Genomic DNA, 16,238 nt, shown 5'->3' with positions numbered 1-16,238 from the left:
ATTACAAGGTATTCTATTCCAGACCACCTTAAGTTTGAAATATCATCACTAATCACTTTGTACACCATGAAGAAGCACCCAAAACCTGACATTCTCAGTAGAAAACAGAAAGAATGAGGACAAAACATTATCTCCCTTTTACAGATAAGAGAGGCACAGGGAAAGATCAGAGGATTTGCCAAAAGTAACACAGGTAAGGAAAGGCTATTCCCGATATTTACTCATGCTAAAACTCTGTCTCTGTCTGGCCTCATAAAATTATTCCAATACCCTTGGGTCTACAGTCAAATTAGTTCTTTATTTATTATCCCAGTTCTCAAGTATCTTTCAGATGGGCTCATCCATTGTTCCTGTACAGCTGGGTAAACAGACAAAGTCAATTCTATCATGCAGGTTTACCTTATAGCAATTAAAACCTTTTGCATATGTAGGATTTTTTTTTCTTTAAGCAAGTTAAGAATGTGTTTAAAGGTGACCTGTGTTGAAAAAAAAGAGGAATGGGAAAGTTTGGGGAGAATCAGAAACTAAGGGCTTCTGAAGACTGATTTATTTCAATATCCTTTTCAAAGGAAAAAAATAATAAATCAAATAACCAATGTTTGAAGCTTTAGTATGTAATCACCCTTATTAAGACAAATAATGACAATGATACAGACAAGAATTTTAGTCACTGACATGGAAAAAAAAACAACAAAGGCTTTCTAGTCCTTGCAAGAAAAGGCTTTCTTTGGACTTCACCGTGATATGACACCACAACTGTGTCAAAATTTTTTAAGATGAACAAGTGATTCAAGAGAAATAGTAACATTTTAAAAAAAAGGTTAAAAAAAATAGTCTACTTGCAAAAGTCAATCATCTTAACATTTTACAATCTTTCCAAAGCAGACCACATCTTTCAGTATGCTTGCATAGTGCTTAGTACACAACAGTACGTCATTCTTGATGAGGGCCTCTGACATTAATGCAAACACCAAACAGAAGGCAGATAACATAATACACAAGAAAGTGGGAGAGCAGATATCCTATTGAAAATTATTATAGAATCACAGAATGGTTTGGGTTGGAATGGGACCTTAAAGATCATCTAGTTCCAACCCCCCCTGCCATGGGCAGGGACATCCTCCACTAGACCACGTTGCCCAAAGCCCCATCCAACCCGGTCTTGAACACTTCCAGGGAGGAGGCATCCACAGCTTCACTGGGAAAGCTGTTCCAATTCTTGATCTTCCTTTCTGTGTACAATCCCATCCCATACCTGTGCTGTTTCTACACAGGGGAAAGAACCAATGCTTAAAACACATACATAAAAAGAATCTGTGTAAATCAAGGGAATTAGCAGATGTATTGGTAATCTTCCACAAATAAGAAACAAAAGCTGCCAGCTGTACTTGTAAGTTCAAAGATTAGAATGAATAGGCAATGCTGAAACTACAGGTATTATCTTTCTTTTAGGCGAAGTAGCTCAAGAATCCCAGTCCTGCAGAAACTCAGCTGCCTGTCCAACTTTTGTGACTCAAGTCCTACCCTATGCTGCAGAACATCTACAGAGACTTGCCAAAGTAAACTGGATTCTTGCCACTGTTTGAGATGGCAGTGGAGCAGCAACTATTTAACTAGGTCAGACCTGATTATCTAGAACAAGGGCAATTTTCTTTACATCTCTGTGTAAAGCTTCTGAAAATGGCAAAGACTGAACATTTGGGAGCTGCAGAAAGAACATCCAAAAAATCTTTTTTGATAGAAGAAGTTTAACTACATTTTAATATGGATTGTATTTTCCATTAACATCAGGGCAGAAGCCTATTGTTCAGTAGAGCTCTTCACTTCCTTTACACAAGAGCTATCTCTTTGAATCTGTCTGAGTCAACTTTAGTGACCACTTTAATATTCACTTTACAATTAATGCTTCTTTTTATAGGCTGGTAGAAGGTAAACCAATTTCAGTTCAGCTTCTAGTATTGAATTTATTATAAAAAGTTATGTACTTAAAACTCCTATAATGAAACCAGAGGCATCATGAGATATTAACCTAGAGTTAATGCTGAGAAGGCCAGTTTGAATAATTCAATTCATGTCACCTTAAGTATCTTTTCAAATGGAATTAACTTTATCTCACAAAAAAGGAAGCTCCATGTTCCAGTTACTGATTACTGACTCCACGAAGAGTTCTGTCTTAAATCGTCTCACCACCATCTTTCCAGTCATTTTATTTCACTACCACCATCTTTCCAGTAATTTTATTTCACTACCACCAGAATGCTTCTTTAAATTTGGGGGGCTGACTTTTGTTATGAAGAAGCAATAATAGGTAAGAGGAAAGCATGATTTCAGAATTATTGCTACCGTAAGGTGATGCTAAACCAGACAAAAATAAAAGTTAATACCAAAGTAGCTGCATTAGCTCAATATGGCTACAAGCCAGGGCTGCATTTCAGCCACATGCACACAGCTACTGCAGTCCTTTGCCTCCCATACAACTCCACCCTTTTTTGCAACAATGCCACAGATCTTTGGTAATGCTGCAGTTCTCTTCACCTGTTAATTGTCTCATTCTAACACAAAGCCCAGCATTTAAAGACTGAAAGGAGATGATTTCAAATACCTGTCTAAGCCCAGGTGAAAGTGACAGCTCATGGTCAGCATTTTGGTACAGTAAGAATGAGGGAGCCAGACAAGTGAAAAGCAGGTTATGTTAACATATATGTGTAGCATTAGAAATCAATTAAAATAAACAAGTAGGGGAAAACGAACAGAAACAAGAAAGAACAGCTCATAACAGGCAGAACAAAGAAGTGCTTCAGTATAGAGTATAACTGTGCAGTCCCGTGTTTCTGGAAGACACAGGAAAATCAGAACAACATCTTACATAGAAGCATGGATGCCCTGGTAACATCAGCAGTCACCTGAAACAAGAAACAATGATTACCTCTCCTAGACAGTTCAAAGAAGTGAAAAGTATGTAGCAAGCTAGCATCTATTGATTTAAAGCCAGAAATATCCAAGATATCCTTAGCCCAATCAAAAACAAACAATAGGGAAAAGATTCCCAATGGATCAGGACTCAAACAAAACTCAGGAAGACTTCCTTTAGCCTAATATTTAAACAAGGTGGCTTTTCTCAAAGTCCAGCTTAAAACAAAAAGAGGAAGAGCATAAAAGCTTCAGCAGGGCACAGAAAGTTGGCATGGGCAGCACTTAGAGCAGGAGGAAAGTTTTCTGGGTCTGTCTCCGTCCCAGTTCTTACCTCCCAAAAACCCCTCCCTGCTGCGTTCCCCTGTGGCATTCCCCATCGAGGCAGACGCCAGAATGCAAGCCCTATGCCTGCCTGAACTACTGTGCTAAGACAACGCTCAACCAGAACAAAAAAAGACCAACTACAACCCTAAGAGCTCACCATTCAGGTATTAAGGCAGGAGACAAAAAGACAATAACAAAAAAGGTGTGTGAAAATAACAGAATAGTTCAACAAGAAGCAGCCCAGTAACTTTTCTTTGGTTTTCATAGCTGTCACATGAAGGAGTGTGTTAAGGAAAGAAGGAACGCAATGAGGCAGTCTTGCAAATCTCTCCACAGTTTCTGAGCTGTGAGAAGCATAGCATGAAGTGCTTGTTTGGATACAAAGGCAGCAATTTATAAAGCCAAATGCATTCAAGATATAAGCAGCTCTATGCCTACCAGGACTGCATAGAAAGAGAAAATTGAAGAAGAAGGCTAGAAACATTGGAAAAGTTTTGCAAGCTACAAGAAAAAACAATTGAAACAAGCTTTGACAGGTTTTTATCTATGCCTACAAACTTTTGCACAGGGCAAGGGGTTTAGGGCAATTTCAGACCTGCTAGGCTGGAGCTGTAGACTAGGTAACTATAAATGAAATGTCAAGGCAAACCTCGATTTTACATTTGTGGACAAAAGTACCTGTAAGTATAGAGAAAAGGAATAATGGGATCAATAAGCTTGATAGAACTTTGCACATGAAATCCGAAAAGAAGTTTAAAGAAGTCTCTGTGAATACATTGATAGAGTGATTAGGAAGACAGAAGAAGACAAGAGGAGATGAACATGGATTGCTGTACCAGCAGATGCTGATTTGACAGTTAATGGGCTGAAGGTTTCCTCTTCTCCGCTTCTGTACTTCAGCACTGTAGACGTGATTACACCATATACCTTTATACTAGGTGCTAACCTAGTACAAGATATATGTATTTAAAGTTGAAAGATGAAAGGTTAAGCATGACAGAACCTGAGAGAGGTACTGGCATCGTCCCAAACAGCTGCCAGGGTGCTGTTGGACTACATAGGCCCCTCTGGACTGTGTTCCACAAAGATCCCCAGCAAGTTGCATATCACAGGCAAGAACAAAGGAGTCATACATTCTTAGAGAAAAAGGTTCTTGTTTTGAACTCAATGCCATCACAAAATGGATAGCAGATAAAAATACAAAAGAATGGAAATGGAAAAAAAAAGCTTGAAGCTTCACAAACAGCTCAATGTCCAGCAACGTAGTTTACAAAATAACAAGAACCGTCATCAGCAGGATAAAAAACGATTCCTGATGCTGATGAAGTCAGAGAAGTATTGCTAACTGCTTCCTGAACACAGTTAAAAATGCACCTCTTCCTTCACAGGCTCCCGAGAAGTAGGATCTGTCTGTGCAATTCTGTTAGTAGGGAACCACCAAGAGGCCAGAATCAGGCCACCTTCTGGATAATCTATGCTGATGACGTTACTTCTAGCCTTATTATAAGCCTTGAAGACTCTTCCAGCAAAAGAAAGGATTAAGGTTCCAACCTATAAAAAAGGCATAGTCTTAGACAGGATAGACTCTGGAGATCTGCAGATGGAACCTACTGAAAGAGAAAAGCAGGTAAGAACATTAGGTAGAGCATTTGCATAAGAAGCTTTAATTTCCAGGGATGCAAATCAAGTACCTAGCTAGCTATCAAGAAAAAAAATCTCAGGCAACCATGTTTTCAAGTCTTTGGGCACATGCATCTGAGAAACATTTTACCAATTAATTTAACACATTATATCTTTAGTCAATGTTTTCTTGTTTTTAACTGTATTATTGACCAAATACATCATCCGTAATGTCCTTTTCAGTCATCAAAAGCCACAGTGAAACCTTGAAAGCTGTATCTGCAGTGACTGCAATTATTTTACTATTTAAGAAACAGGACAGAAAACCAAAGAGCATCTTAACTTCTTCCTTAGCAAAAGCACAGGTTCCTATGATTCCTACTCCATTACAACATAGTCAATGAACTTCACCCATTAATAAATTTAGGGATTTTTTTTTGTTTTCTTGCAATCCATGTATTAAGGACTCATGGGAAGCCAATCACAAAACAGTATTTGACACTGTATAATGCAAGACAATGCACTTAAAGTTGCAGTTCTAGTAAAAGAGAAAAGATGTTTCAGAGCTGTCATTATAAAAGGAGATGGGAGAAAAGATCTTACCTTCTGTTCCTGTTCCTTGGCAGCACTGAGTTCAGAAAGGGAGAGTGACAGTTTTTCCTGCTGCTCAGCTAGGTACTTCTGATAAAGGCTCAAAAGTTCCTGGCATTCTCTGTACTGCTGCTGCAGAGGTGAGACATCAGAAGTTAAGGGAAAAATACTCTTTAGTGAATAGTTAGAGTCAAATATATACCAACTTACTCTGTGTAAATCTGATTTAGATCCATAACAGTTCAATTTAAAAACAGATACTGTGTGTTTGAGTACTGCCTAATGATGATAAATCTGCCTAGTGATGAATGTTCAAGTACAACCTTCTTTCTAGTCAAGAGTGGAAAAAGAAGAATTGCACCAAATTCTTTTATCATTGGAAAAGGGACAGCAGCAGGAGGCAGGTGATGACATTGTTTCAGTTGGAACAATTACAACCCTCTGATTTGTATTCAGCAAAGCCAGACACTAGCAATGTTTATTTATAAATAAATAAATAGCCAGCCAAGTAAGTAAACAGTCCATTTTTAAGCACAGACATGGATTCACAAGCCCACATACCCAAATCCAATATCTCTGCTTGAGCACCAACGGCTCCAAAGCCCACAGCCACAGATGCAGCGCTACAGGCCTTTCAGAGACCAGCAATGATTTTTGGACAGTAATCTGGAGAAGCAGCAACTGTGGTGTTTGCAAGGATATTAGCAAGCAACAGTGTCCTGCCTTGCTTGCAGCATTGAAATTCCAACAGGAGATAAATCTGCTCTTCACCTGTCATTGTGTAATTCCCTCCCTTGCTCATGTAGCATGGTAAACCATTTATGCTCCCCTCTCTCCCCCCTCACTTTTAATTATACATGCAGATGGGATAAGGGCTCGCTGTCCAAAGAGATTACTCTGAATAAATACTTTAATAACAAGTCACTGCAATTAAGGTAGGGAACAAAAACTTCTTCAATCTATAAAATGGTGTTGAGTTACAGATTTCCTTAACATTTTTATGATCTAATCATTGCTTCTGGGCAAATTCATGTTGCAATCATTTTTGCCAATCATGGCTGCATAAATAACTCACTGCTTTGTTATTCCCTGTTATGACCCTGAGGTTTTTTTTTTCGTTTTTTTTTATTCTTCTTCTTGTTCTTTTTGGGGAGGGGAGGCCTTGCCAGGGGTTGGTTGGTTGGTTTTTCTTTGCTTTAAATAAAAGGCTACACAGAGAATAAGTAAAACATTTTAGGAAAGAATGGGAGGTTATTAAACCCAACGTTTATATCAATCACGAGAGCTCCTAGAACACCTTTGCTCAGCACCTGGAAATACAGGAGGGTACAAACAATGGTCTAAACAAGCTAATTGCTTTCTAGAGCTGCCTGCGTGAAGCCCGAGCTGTTTTACATTTCAGTTCATTTTGTCAGAGAGCACCAAAAGGCTGAAGTGATTTGTGGTGGTCTCAGGAGTCTCTGCCAGCTATGATGTATATAAAAGGAATTTTTTATTCCGGTTGTAACCATAGCAGTAATGTTTATAGTAGGTGAACATATTAGCCTGGACGCAGGGCATGAATTTTACTCTAGAAAAAGCCAGTTCATTTATACAGCCTAAGAGTTAAATGTCGGTATTTGAAGACAAATTATAGGGAAATTCATTTAAACTCATGTTATGTGGCAGAATATAAAAACAGACAGTCCTATCTTTATCATTTTTTTACAGCCTTCTTAATTCACTTTGCTTCCAGCAACCCCTTCCCCACAAAACAGATTTTACCCTCTTCTCTCTCCAACCAGCACACTGCTACAAGGAATGAGTACCCTAAACGGCCTTGGGACAACTGACGGCCATGCACCTACTCTCACTCTGCCAGAGTTAATACCAGTCCTGCTGAAAGCCAGACAAGACTGCCCTCACTCCCAAGCTTCACACTTAAATGGAGCAAGTCTACCATGAAAGAGATGCCCAAATTGTGTTTTACAGAATGCAAAGCCCTTGCTGTGCACAATGCCACCATCTCTTGCTTGCAGCTGCAAAATTTATTTAAAATACTGCTTAAAACATGACATGCAAAATTAACATTAGGAAAGCATGCAAGCAAATCATGATTGTCCAAGGGTCAGTTATGTGATCATGAGTGGGAAAGGCAACAGTTAACATGAACTTGAAAAGCAACTGCAATAACCCTGAAATTCTTCTCAAATTTGGTCAGCACTGTAACTGTTAAAACTTCCTGTATTAGAAGATTAAAACCATGTTCATTCACACAATCACTCTACATTAAACAACGTATTGTTACAGCCACCATAGTCTAAGAGTCCAAAGTCCTGCTTTGCTTACTAAGTAAGGAAACGTGAAGCTTCAAATAGGAAAAAAAAATAAAATGTTAATTTGTTTAAGAGACATGCAGAATAGCTCTAAGTACGATAATTCTCCATAAAGTGCTGGTACATTTACCGCAGAATATGTTCTTAAGAAAAAAAAGCCTTAATATTAGATCTTACTCTTCCGTTCTATTGAATTTCTGCTAAAAGCAGCAAGATGATCTCTTTTTTCCCCCTACAAATTAGCCAAGCAATGTAAAACACTGTCACGAAAATATTTAAGTCATTCAGATATAACAAGGGCACATATGTACTATGGCAATACAGTCTCTAGACAAATACAGAAGTGATGATAAATATTTTCATAATTGCTTTATGAAAATGTTTATAAAGGTAAAGAAATAATATAGGACAAGAGGTCCTACAGATTTCCATTCCACAGAAAAAGTAATGCACCTAAACGCTCACATCAGATATTTCTTCATGTGTTCAGGAGCACAAATATTGGATGTAGAATATGTTAGTTACCTGACAGAAATCGTACTTGGCACTTCACTGAATAGTAGTTTTATGTCCAAGAAATATGCATTTGAATGTACTTGAGTAATACATTTTATGCAGTTTGTTAGTAAAGTGTTAAAGTTGTCCATGAGGGGGAGAGAAACAAAACAAACAAAAAATATCAAAATCAGTAATGAAAAGGTTAAGATTTAAAAAGCCACATTTACATGTCATACTGCAAGTACTATACATTTTATTGAATAAATTAGTTAATTTCATCACTGAATATAAGTCACAGAATTAAGAGTTCATTTATGGCTCTTAAGAGATAATAACCTCAGTGGAGATAGAGCTGGCTTTGAGAAGAAGGACTGCTAACATGCAGTGGTGGCACAATTACAGAGGCTAGGAACAGATTTTTAGGGAGAGGGACATTAGGCAGGGAACAAGGAGCTTTTCCTAGGGGTAAAGCTTCACAAGAAGGCACAGACAATGCTTACTAATGCTCAACTGCTGCCAAAGACACACTCCCACTCACCCCCCTCAGCCTCACTCCCTCCATCTGCACCACCTCTGCAGCTCTCCCAAACCCCTCACTCACTCCAAAGGCTCAGCAAACTGACCCAGCAAGGTAAAGGGTCAGTCAAGCACAAGAGCTAGCACAAAGTGAGCAGCTGGGAGAGGCGGACACCTCTTCTAGCAGCAGCGACCTTGTCTGGTAGCATCCATCCACCTTCCAAAGTTTCAACCCTACTCTCTGTCCCGTTCCACTCTTAAGGCTCAGGCTTTTAAGTCTGCTCTATGACTGCACCAACTACTCCCAGCTTACTCATTGCTGAAATACTTCAGGCCCTCTCACAAGCTGAAGTAGGACAAACAGCTACAGTTCCTTGCTTCCCCAGAAACTGGGAGAGAGCAGGTGGGAAAGAGATGGGAGAAAAAGTTCCAATCTCTAGCATATCCACTGACCTCCTGTGCTGTTCCCAGTACACTGCTTCCACTGCCTCTTTGACTGTACGTGAAGCCGAGCTTAAAATCTGAAGTGTTTTGGTTTAGAGCATTCAGCTACTTCCTAGAAAGCTTTTGAATTCTACACATCAGCCTCCACATCCTTCTGTGAGTAATGTTCATGCTACAGCAGTTCAAACACCCACTGGTCTTTTCATCTACAGTTCAAATAAAGCCAACACCAGGCTACTCCATGAGGGCCGTTTGCTGAAGTTCTGCCTTTGTTAGTCACTTCTTCTAAGAGGAAAAAGAAAGAAATAAGGTAGAGGATCTTGTCTTCAGAAACAAGGGCATCTTTAGCCTGTATCATTCAAGAAGAAATGTTTAGCTTTACCTTACTTTATTTTGAAGAAAAAAAAATTAAAGCAGCCTCCAATCACAGGAATCTGGGGCTGGAAAAAAGTTTTCTAGAAGCTATTAGCAAGGGAAGAGAACACTACTAATGAGAATTTTTGCCAATCAACCTAATAACAAAGACCCTTCCATATTTTCAGAGTGTTTGTGAGAACTCCTCACCTGGTGACTCCTTCCTCAATGGCTTGTCACAAGCATTTCTGGGACAGGCATAAGCTCTAGTGTTCCTTTTTTACACATGGAAAAACTGTGGCAGAGGGAGTCTTCGGGCATGTCTGTGCACACCAGTGCAGCCCAGCCGTTCCACACTCCACAAGCCAGCTCCAGGACACAAGTCCTGCAGCTGCAGGGTAAGTTAGCACAGCTCAGGCACAGTGCCAACAGACCAGACTCATCTTGCACCTGATTAGAGTGCAAGTGTGCCTGCATTCACCCAAGCAGACCTGCCCTAAGAGACTTCCAAGCACCAAACAAGATGCCCAGGGATGACAGATTCCTATAGTCCCTGATTGCAGCACTGACTTGAACCATCCTTTGATTCGAGGCTGCACGCTCTAATCCACGTCCAGAAGAGAACACAAGAACTAAATCTTAGGTCCCATCAGTCCCTATACCCAATGGAAGATTCTCTAGAGACTCAAAGCTATTACAGAGATATGCAAAAAGGAATAAAGCAAGCAAAAGAAGGAAAAAGTAAAAACAGGCACAAGTTGGACTTAAATTTAAATAAGATAGCTATAGCTTAACACTTTGCAGTAAAGATACAAGAAACCTTCAGGGATATGATTTCAGCATGTCGAAAGCTTTTTGACATCTGCAATCATGATCTAGTAGCCACAAAACTTTTTTTTTTTTTTTAATCCCTAATTAAGGACATGCATCTAGAAAGCTGACTAGTTATCATCATATTGGTAGCTTCAGCAAAGACCAAACTCCCTTCGCTGCCTCAGGTAGTCCCTTCAAGACAAAGACTGTGGAAAAACTAGACTGAGAAGGAGACGCTGAGGAAACACCACTGATACTAGGTTGCTGAAGCTAGGCTGAGCCCCAAGAGAAGTCTTTGGTCTCCACAGAAAAATCTATTCAAATAAGTTGCAGGCAGACCTGAGCTTGTCTGCCTGCCCTCCAACTAGGTGTGTATAAGCCAGACCTATTCAAGGAGCCATGCACACAGTACACAGCATCAAGCTCTTCATGCCTTGCTTTTTGGGTGTTTTTGTTTGTTTGTTTGTTTTTAGTTTGGCTGCAATACCAACATTACACCATTTCCACAATGTGGCTGGACTGTGCAAACTTGAACAATGTCAAAGCAAGCTCACACCTGTTTAATAGACACACCTCTGCTTCTATAACTTTGGCACCTTGTACTACTAGGGCATCCCACTGTCACTCAGTAGCCCCAAAATGCCTTATAATGCTGCTGCAAGAATAAGAAAGCATTTCACAAAACTCAAGCAAAGGCTAAGATGCAACATAGCTGGGTCTCCAAATAATACTATCCCTGTATCTACAACTAAGGCTCAAGCTAGATTTAAACACTCATAATACAAGTGAACAGGATTTGCAGAGTCTGCAGAGCCCCAAAGGTCCATGACAGCTTCGTGGCAAACTCCACTACAAGTGTGCTCAGATTGAAGTGGGCCCGCATTTTTCCATGCATCACCTAAGCATATACTTTTCAGTATTTTGACACATGAGGCAATGAGGTTTATTTTCTACCTTAATATTTTGCATATCAATAGCACAAAGATGCTGTGCCTTTTAGGACAGAAGCAATATGTATGTCATTCTGATTTCCACCTGCAGGCTCTCTTCCTCCTAACCAAAGAAAGGATTAAAATAATGCAGCTTCAACTACTTACATATGAAAAGTCATATGAATAAAAATACACTGCTGGTATTAATGAATTAACATCTAAAAGGAACACTTTAAACTATAAACTAAGATATTCTAAGCTCTTTCCTTTAGCATTAAACAATTATATACTTTACTGGAAGCTGACCCACATTTAATTTTAAAATACAACTTGTGTTTAATACGTATGCAGTCCTGTGCTTTGACAATCTCATCTCAGAAGAGCAACACGACTGCATTTCAGAAATCAAACTATTCAGGCACAGATCAAAGTCAACCCTAACACATTTCTTCTGCCTTTAAAATTAAGAGAAATAAAATAACTGGCTTCAACCTATGTGAATCATTTTTCTGTGAGAGGGTAAAGACTAGTAACTTCTATGAAGGTTTATTATCTAAACTCTGAAGATGCTGCAAAGACTGAAGGTAATAAAATGTTTTATGAACAACTTCACTTCGCTCATTCTTATATAACTGAGTTTATGTGGGCTCCTTGGCACAGTGATGCTAAGAACCTGTAGGGAACTTTCCGCACATCCACTTTTCAATGTATTAAAGAAATCATCTGGTGTGGGTCTGAACCTTATGAGCCTTCAATTCAAAACACAATCTCTTTCTGATCCAAAATCCTCAGGAAGCGCATTTCTGAAAACACTATAGAGAGGCAAGTCACATACAATAAGATAGAGTGATCTCCAATCTCAAGCCCAACAGTTACATTTTAATTTACACTTGAATATATTAATGTTGTTATCCAGTCAGTAAATTAACTCAAGATGCAAGAATAAAAAGCGAAGATGCATAGGGAAAAAGGTCACAAGGTCCACAAAAGTTAAGAACTTCACTTCTGTTTGAAGCATCAGCATTATGTTGTTGAATGCCATAGCTCTCATATAAAGGAATTGCTTAATACATTCCCATTCTGTTTGAAGGGAAATTAAATTTACATTCTTTGGGAATATAGTATTGTAATTAGTTCATGACTTGATTACACTTTGAAGTGAGCCAAGACTGCATATGGCGCATACAAATTAGTTAAGTTATGGTTACCTACCTGAAGAAAAGCTTCAGAGTTAAGAACAAAGTTAGGGACAAAGCTAGGGCAGTCCTTTCGAGCTTTCAGGAAGCATATGTAAAACATCACATTCAAATCTATTCTTTGGACTTCCTGATGTCAGGTGGGAACAGAAATAAAAAACACAGTTTCCTAAGCAGCTGAATGAGTTGTTTTCAGAAAATAATCTTTCTATCTCCACCCATATCACCTGTAGGGCAACTGTTAAAATTGATCCTAAAAAAAAAAAAAAAAAAAAAAAGGCAATAAAAGATACAAGATTTCCTACTCTGGTTAAATTTGCCAGTATATTTATTCCTAGTACTTGTAATTTTTTTTAATTTCTTTTACAGACAGCCTGAGTTTTATGTCTTCTACTAAGATGCTCTGTTCCACCCAGATGATGAAGTTCCCCTAGTTCACTTTAAATATACTGAAAAATATTGAAATGCACAATATAAATAGAGTGCATCTAAAATTGGCCAAACAAAAAGTATGATTTAAAGAGAGCAAGAAAAGCATTTAAACCTAAAACTAATTCCCAACATAGCACATGAACTCAGATAAGTCTCTATCATACTTCCAAAATGCAAAAGCAGTTTAGGGTACCGGATTTGATCCTATGTATTGAAAATCCTTTCCACATGATATGCCAATCAAACTGGACAGCTTATCTGCCATGTTCTCTGGTTCAAAGGTGGGTAAGGACAAAAATATCACATGCCATCATATGCCAGCAGATGTGCCTGGATCAATAAATGCAAATACCATCTCAGAGCCTGCACTTTCCATTCCAAGCAGAAAACACATCTCCAGCCTTATCTTCATTAATACAAACAAGAGAATACTTACAAGCAAAGAAAAAAGAAACTAAAGTTTATTGTGCATACTGGTTGTGCTAGCAACTTTCTTTTAGTGAAAAGGAGGGAAGAATGCAATACACAAAAGGCAAGTTATGCCACTATACACACTAGTGAAAACATGTATTTTCATAATAATGAATGTAAGGAATCTGATGACAGAAAAACTAAGAACCTGAATACACACAATACAGGACCCACAGATCATTGTAACAGGCTACTGGTCCTGGCATGGGCCATAAAAATCTTTTGGTTTAAGAACTGTGACGGCAGGAGATTTTCCTTCACTGGCAAGAGAGTTTGTTCAGTATGTACTCATTCCTTTCAGAGGAGCTCTGCCAATGTCTAGTGACTTTCAGGATTTAAAGATTTCCTTTGGCAATTGCTTACATGGTACAGGTACCCACCCTCTTCCACTGGAAACCGTTAAGGTACTTGTTACCTATGTATTTGTGTATCACCTGGCAAACGTACGATCCATTTTCATAGAAAAAAGGAGCCTGGACATTCAGCCATATACAATTTCTGCGCAAAACAGTCCTAGCACCTGAGAACACATTTCATCAGGTACAATAGAAAATATCTCAACCTGTGCTGTGTGAGAATATGAAGCCAAAAGAAGGTATTGCACCTATTACCGTCCACACAAAAAGAGTGCTATTTTTTCCTTTTACACATTTAGAGTGCAAAATTAAACAAATAAAAGGAACACTGCATAATTTAGCTTTCATTTTCAATCAAATTGCTCATAATTGTAACCATAAAATGATAATATTCTACCATATGTGCATCTGCAAAGCTGACAAAAGCACTGGTCAGCCCCTCCAACAAGAAAAATGGACCTGTCGCTCCACCTAGTGACCTTGCTGGATATTACCACTCTCCTAACGGAACTTGCACAGAGCGCTTGTCAAATTTTGAGGTTAATTTTGTTACAGAGAGGGATCCAACACATCACTTTGAAACATGAAAATCCGACACGCAATCCTCCTGCTACCAATCCTCCTCAAATTACACTCCCTTCCATCCACACGGGCAGTCACACCTTTACATAAAATACCCATCACTGGAAATACTTGCTGGTTTAGTTGCAGGCCTTTGTAAGAATTAAAAAATCTTTCACAGTAGCCACCGTTACTGTTTACACAAAGCCATTTGTCATATCAGTACTACTCAATATTAAAACAGCCATGTTCTTTACTTTAATTTGACAACGGAGCTCCTGGCTGAAGCCCAAGGAGAGATAAGGTGCTTTTAGCCTATACGGGAATTGAGGTAATCTGAGAAAGGATGCTCAGCCTGTAATGTTTAGACACAGTAAGAGGAGTTATTTAACAGGATAAATGTGAGCTTGGAGTCAGATACGTGGAGGAAAGAGGATGAAGAGGCAAAAGAGAAATGAAATGTAAAACCTGAACTTACTGAAAGCAGAGCTACAGCACCTCCATCTCAATTAAAAAATATGCATAGTAAATCAAAAAGGTGTCTGCTTTGCAGGGAATGAGAATGTGAGATCACAAAACATCAACTCGTTTTATAACAAAGCTAATCAGGTTTGGCCTTGGTAACTATCAGAATGGGGATCACCTGAGAATACACAGAGGTGTCTGTCTTGTTGCTTCCTTGCAGGAAACAATCCATCATCACTCTTAATTTTATATACTTGATGTCTCTCACTAAACCTTTTCCTTAAAGCCCTCAAATGGGAATAATGCTGATGGAGAAAAACAGACTCTCCTCCAGCCAAGCTCCCACCACTTCCAGAATGACATCCCTCATTCGGGTCTGTATGGGAAAGGAAACCTGATTGCTACAGGAATACTTTCGTTTGCCACTTCCTCACATGGTTGCCTCTCTGAATCAGTCTGCATTAGGCTTGGGTATTTCAACTTTCTTGTTTCACCTTTTACACTAGAACATACTCAGAGGCACGTAGATTTTAATCTGACTATCTGCAAATGGTGAGGTAAAAATCCGTAAATGTTGCTGGACCAAAATAGAAAAAAATAAGTATCAGCAAGCCAAGAAATCTTGCCCTTCTTATGGACCCCCCTTCAGTGCTATAGCTAGAACAGCATGGAATGTAAAAATTGCAGATCGTTCTAGATAATCTAATTTTTTCTTTTAAAACTATTGCTATTTTGACAGTCTTTCTAACCTTGTTAGAACACAATCTGTTTGCACGCTGTTGATGAGAGAAATGTAATGCTCCTTTTCCTAAAAGGCAGCTGAGGTCAAATGAAACTCCATACAAACGCATTAATACTAATTTTAAAGGTGTCCCCAAACCCAGAAAAGCAAAGTATTCCATGTCAGAGTGCTCCAAAGATTTTCTTTTCCATCACGTGCTGTACACATCTGTAATTAGATAAGTATTTCAGAATGACATGAAAGGCCTCAGAAAGTTGGTCAATTCTTGTAAAAGCTGGCCTTAAACATGCCAAACTGAGAAGCACTGGTTTCACTGAAGTCAGTGAAGATTTAATAACAGCCTCATTATAAGGTTCATTGTTGTAGCACTATTTAATATACAAGATTAACACATCTTATCTCCCACTTTCACTGAAACCTATTATATCCCTCATTAATACATGCACATTTCTACATCATTTACAGCACTAAGGTCTCAAATAGTATTGTCTGAAACAGGGTGTGTTCCGCAGCTCTTCCTGGTGGTAGGCTTTTTTTTTTTCCCTTCAGTAACAGTACTCTGCAATAAGCCTCACAGCTCAAATGGAAGACATGGCTAGGTAAACTAAACAGGGATGTTTAAAACGTTTTGCCAGCACTCTGGATTTCATTTCTTGACTTCATTTCCCTCACAACCAGACCAAACAGTGACACAT

General features: G+C 38.8%; 1 protein-coding gene across 1 annotated transcript in view; it reads right to left on the bottom strand.

The window, feature by feature from the left end:
* Positions 1–16,238, bottom strand: part of KIAA1328 (KIAA1328 ortholog) — a 179,967-nt gene that overhangs the window by 99,740 nt on the left and 63,989 nt on the right. Inside the window, 1 exon segment of the mRNA XM_075741197.1 lies at positions 5,461–5,588. Within this exon segment, the coding sequence (XP_075597312.1) occupies positions 5,461–5,588 (128 nt within the window).

This window comes from Balearica regulorum, chromosome Z (genome assembly GCF_011004875.1).
Source record: "Balearica regulorum gibbericeps isolate bBalReg1 chromosome Z, bBalReg1.pri, whole genome shotgun sequence".
In the NCBI taxonomy this organism is placed as follows: domain Eukaryota; kingdom Metazoa; phylum Chordata; class Aves; order Gruiformes; family Gruidae; genus Balearica; species Balearica regulorum.
Note: the sequence above shows the minus strand (reverse complement) of the source record. Positions and strands in the feature narration are given on the sequence as shown.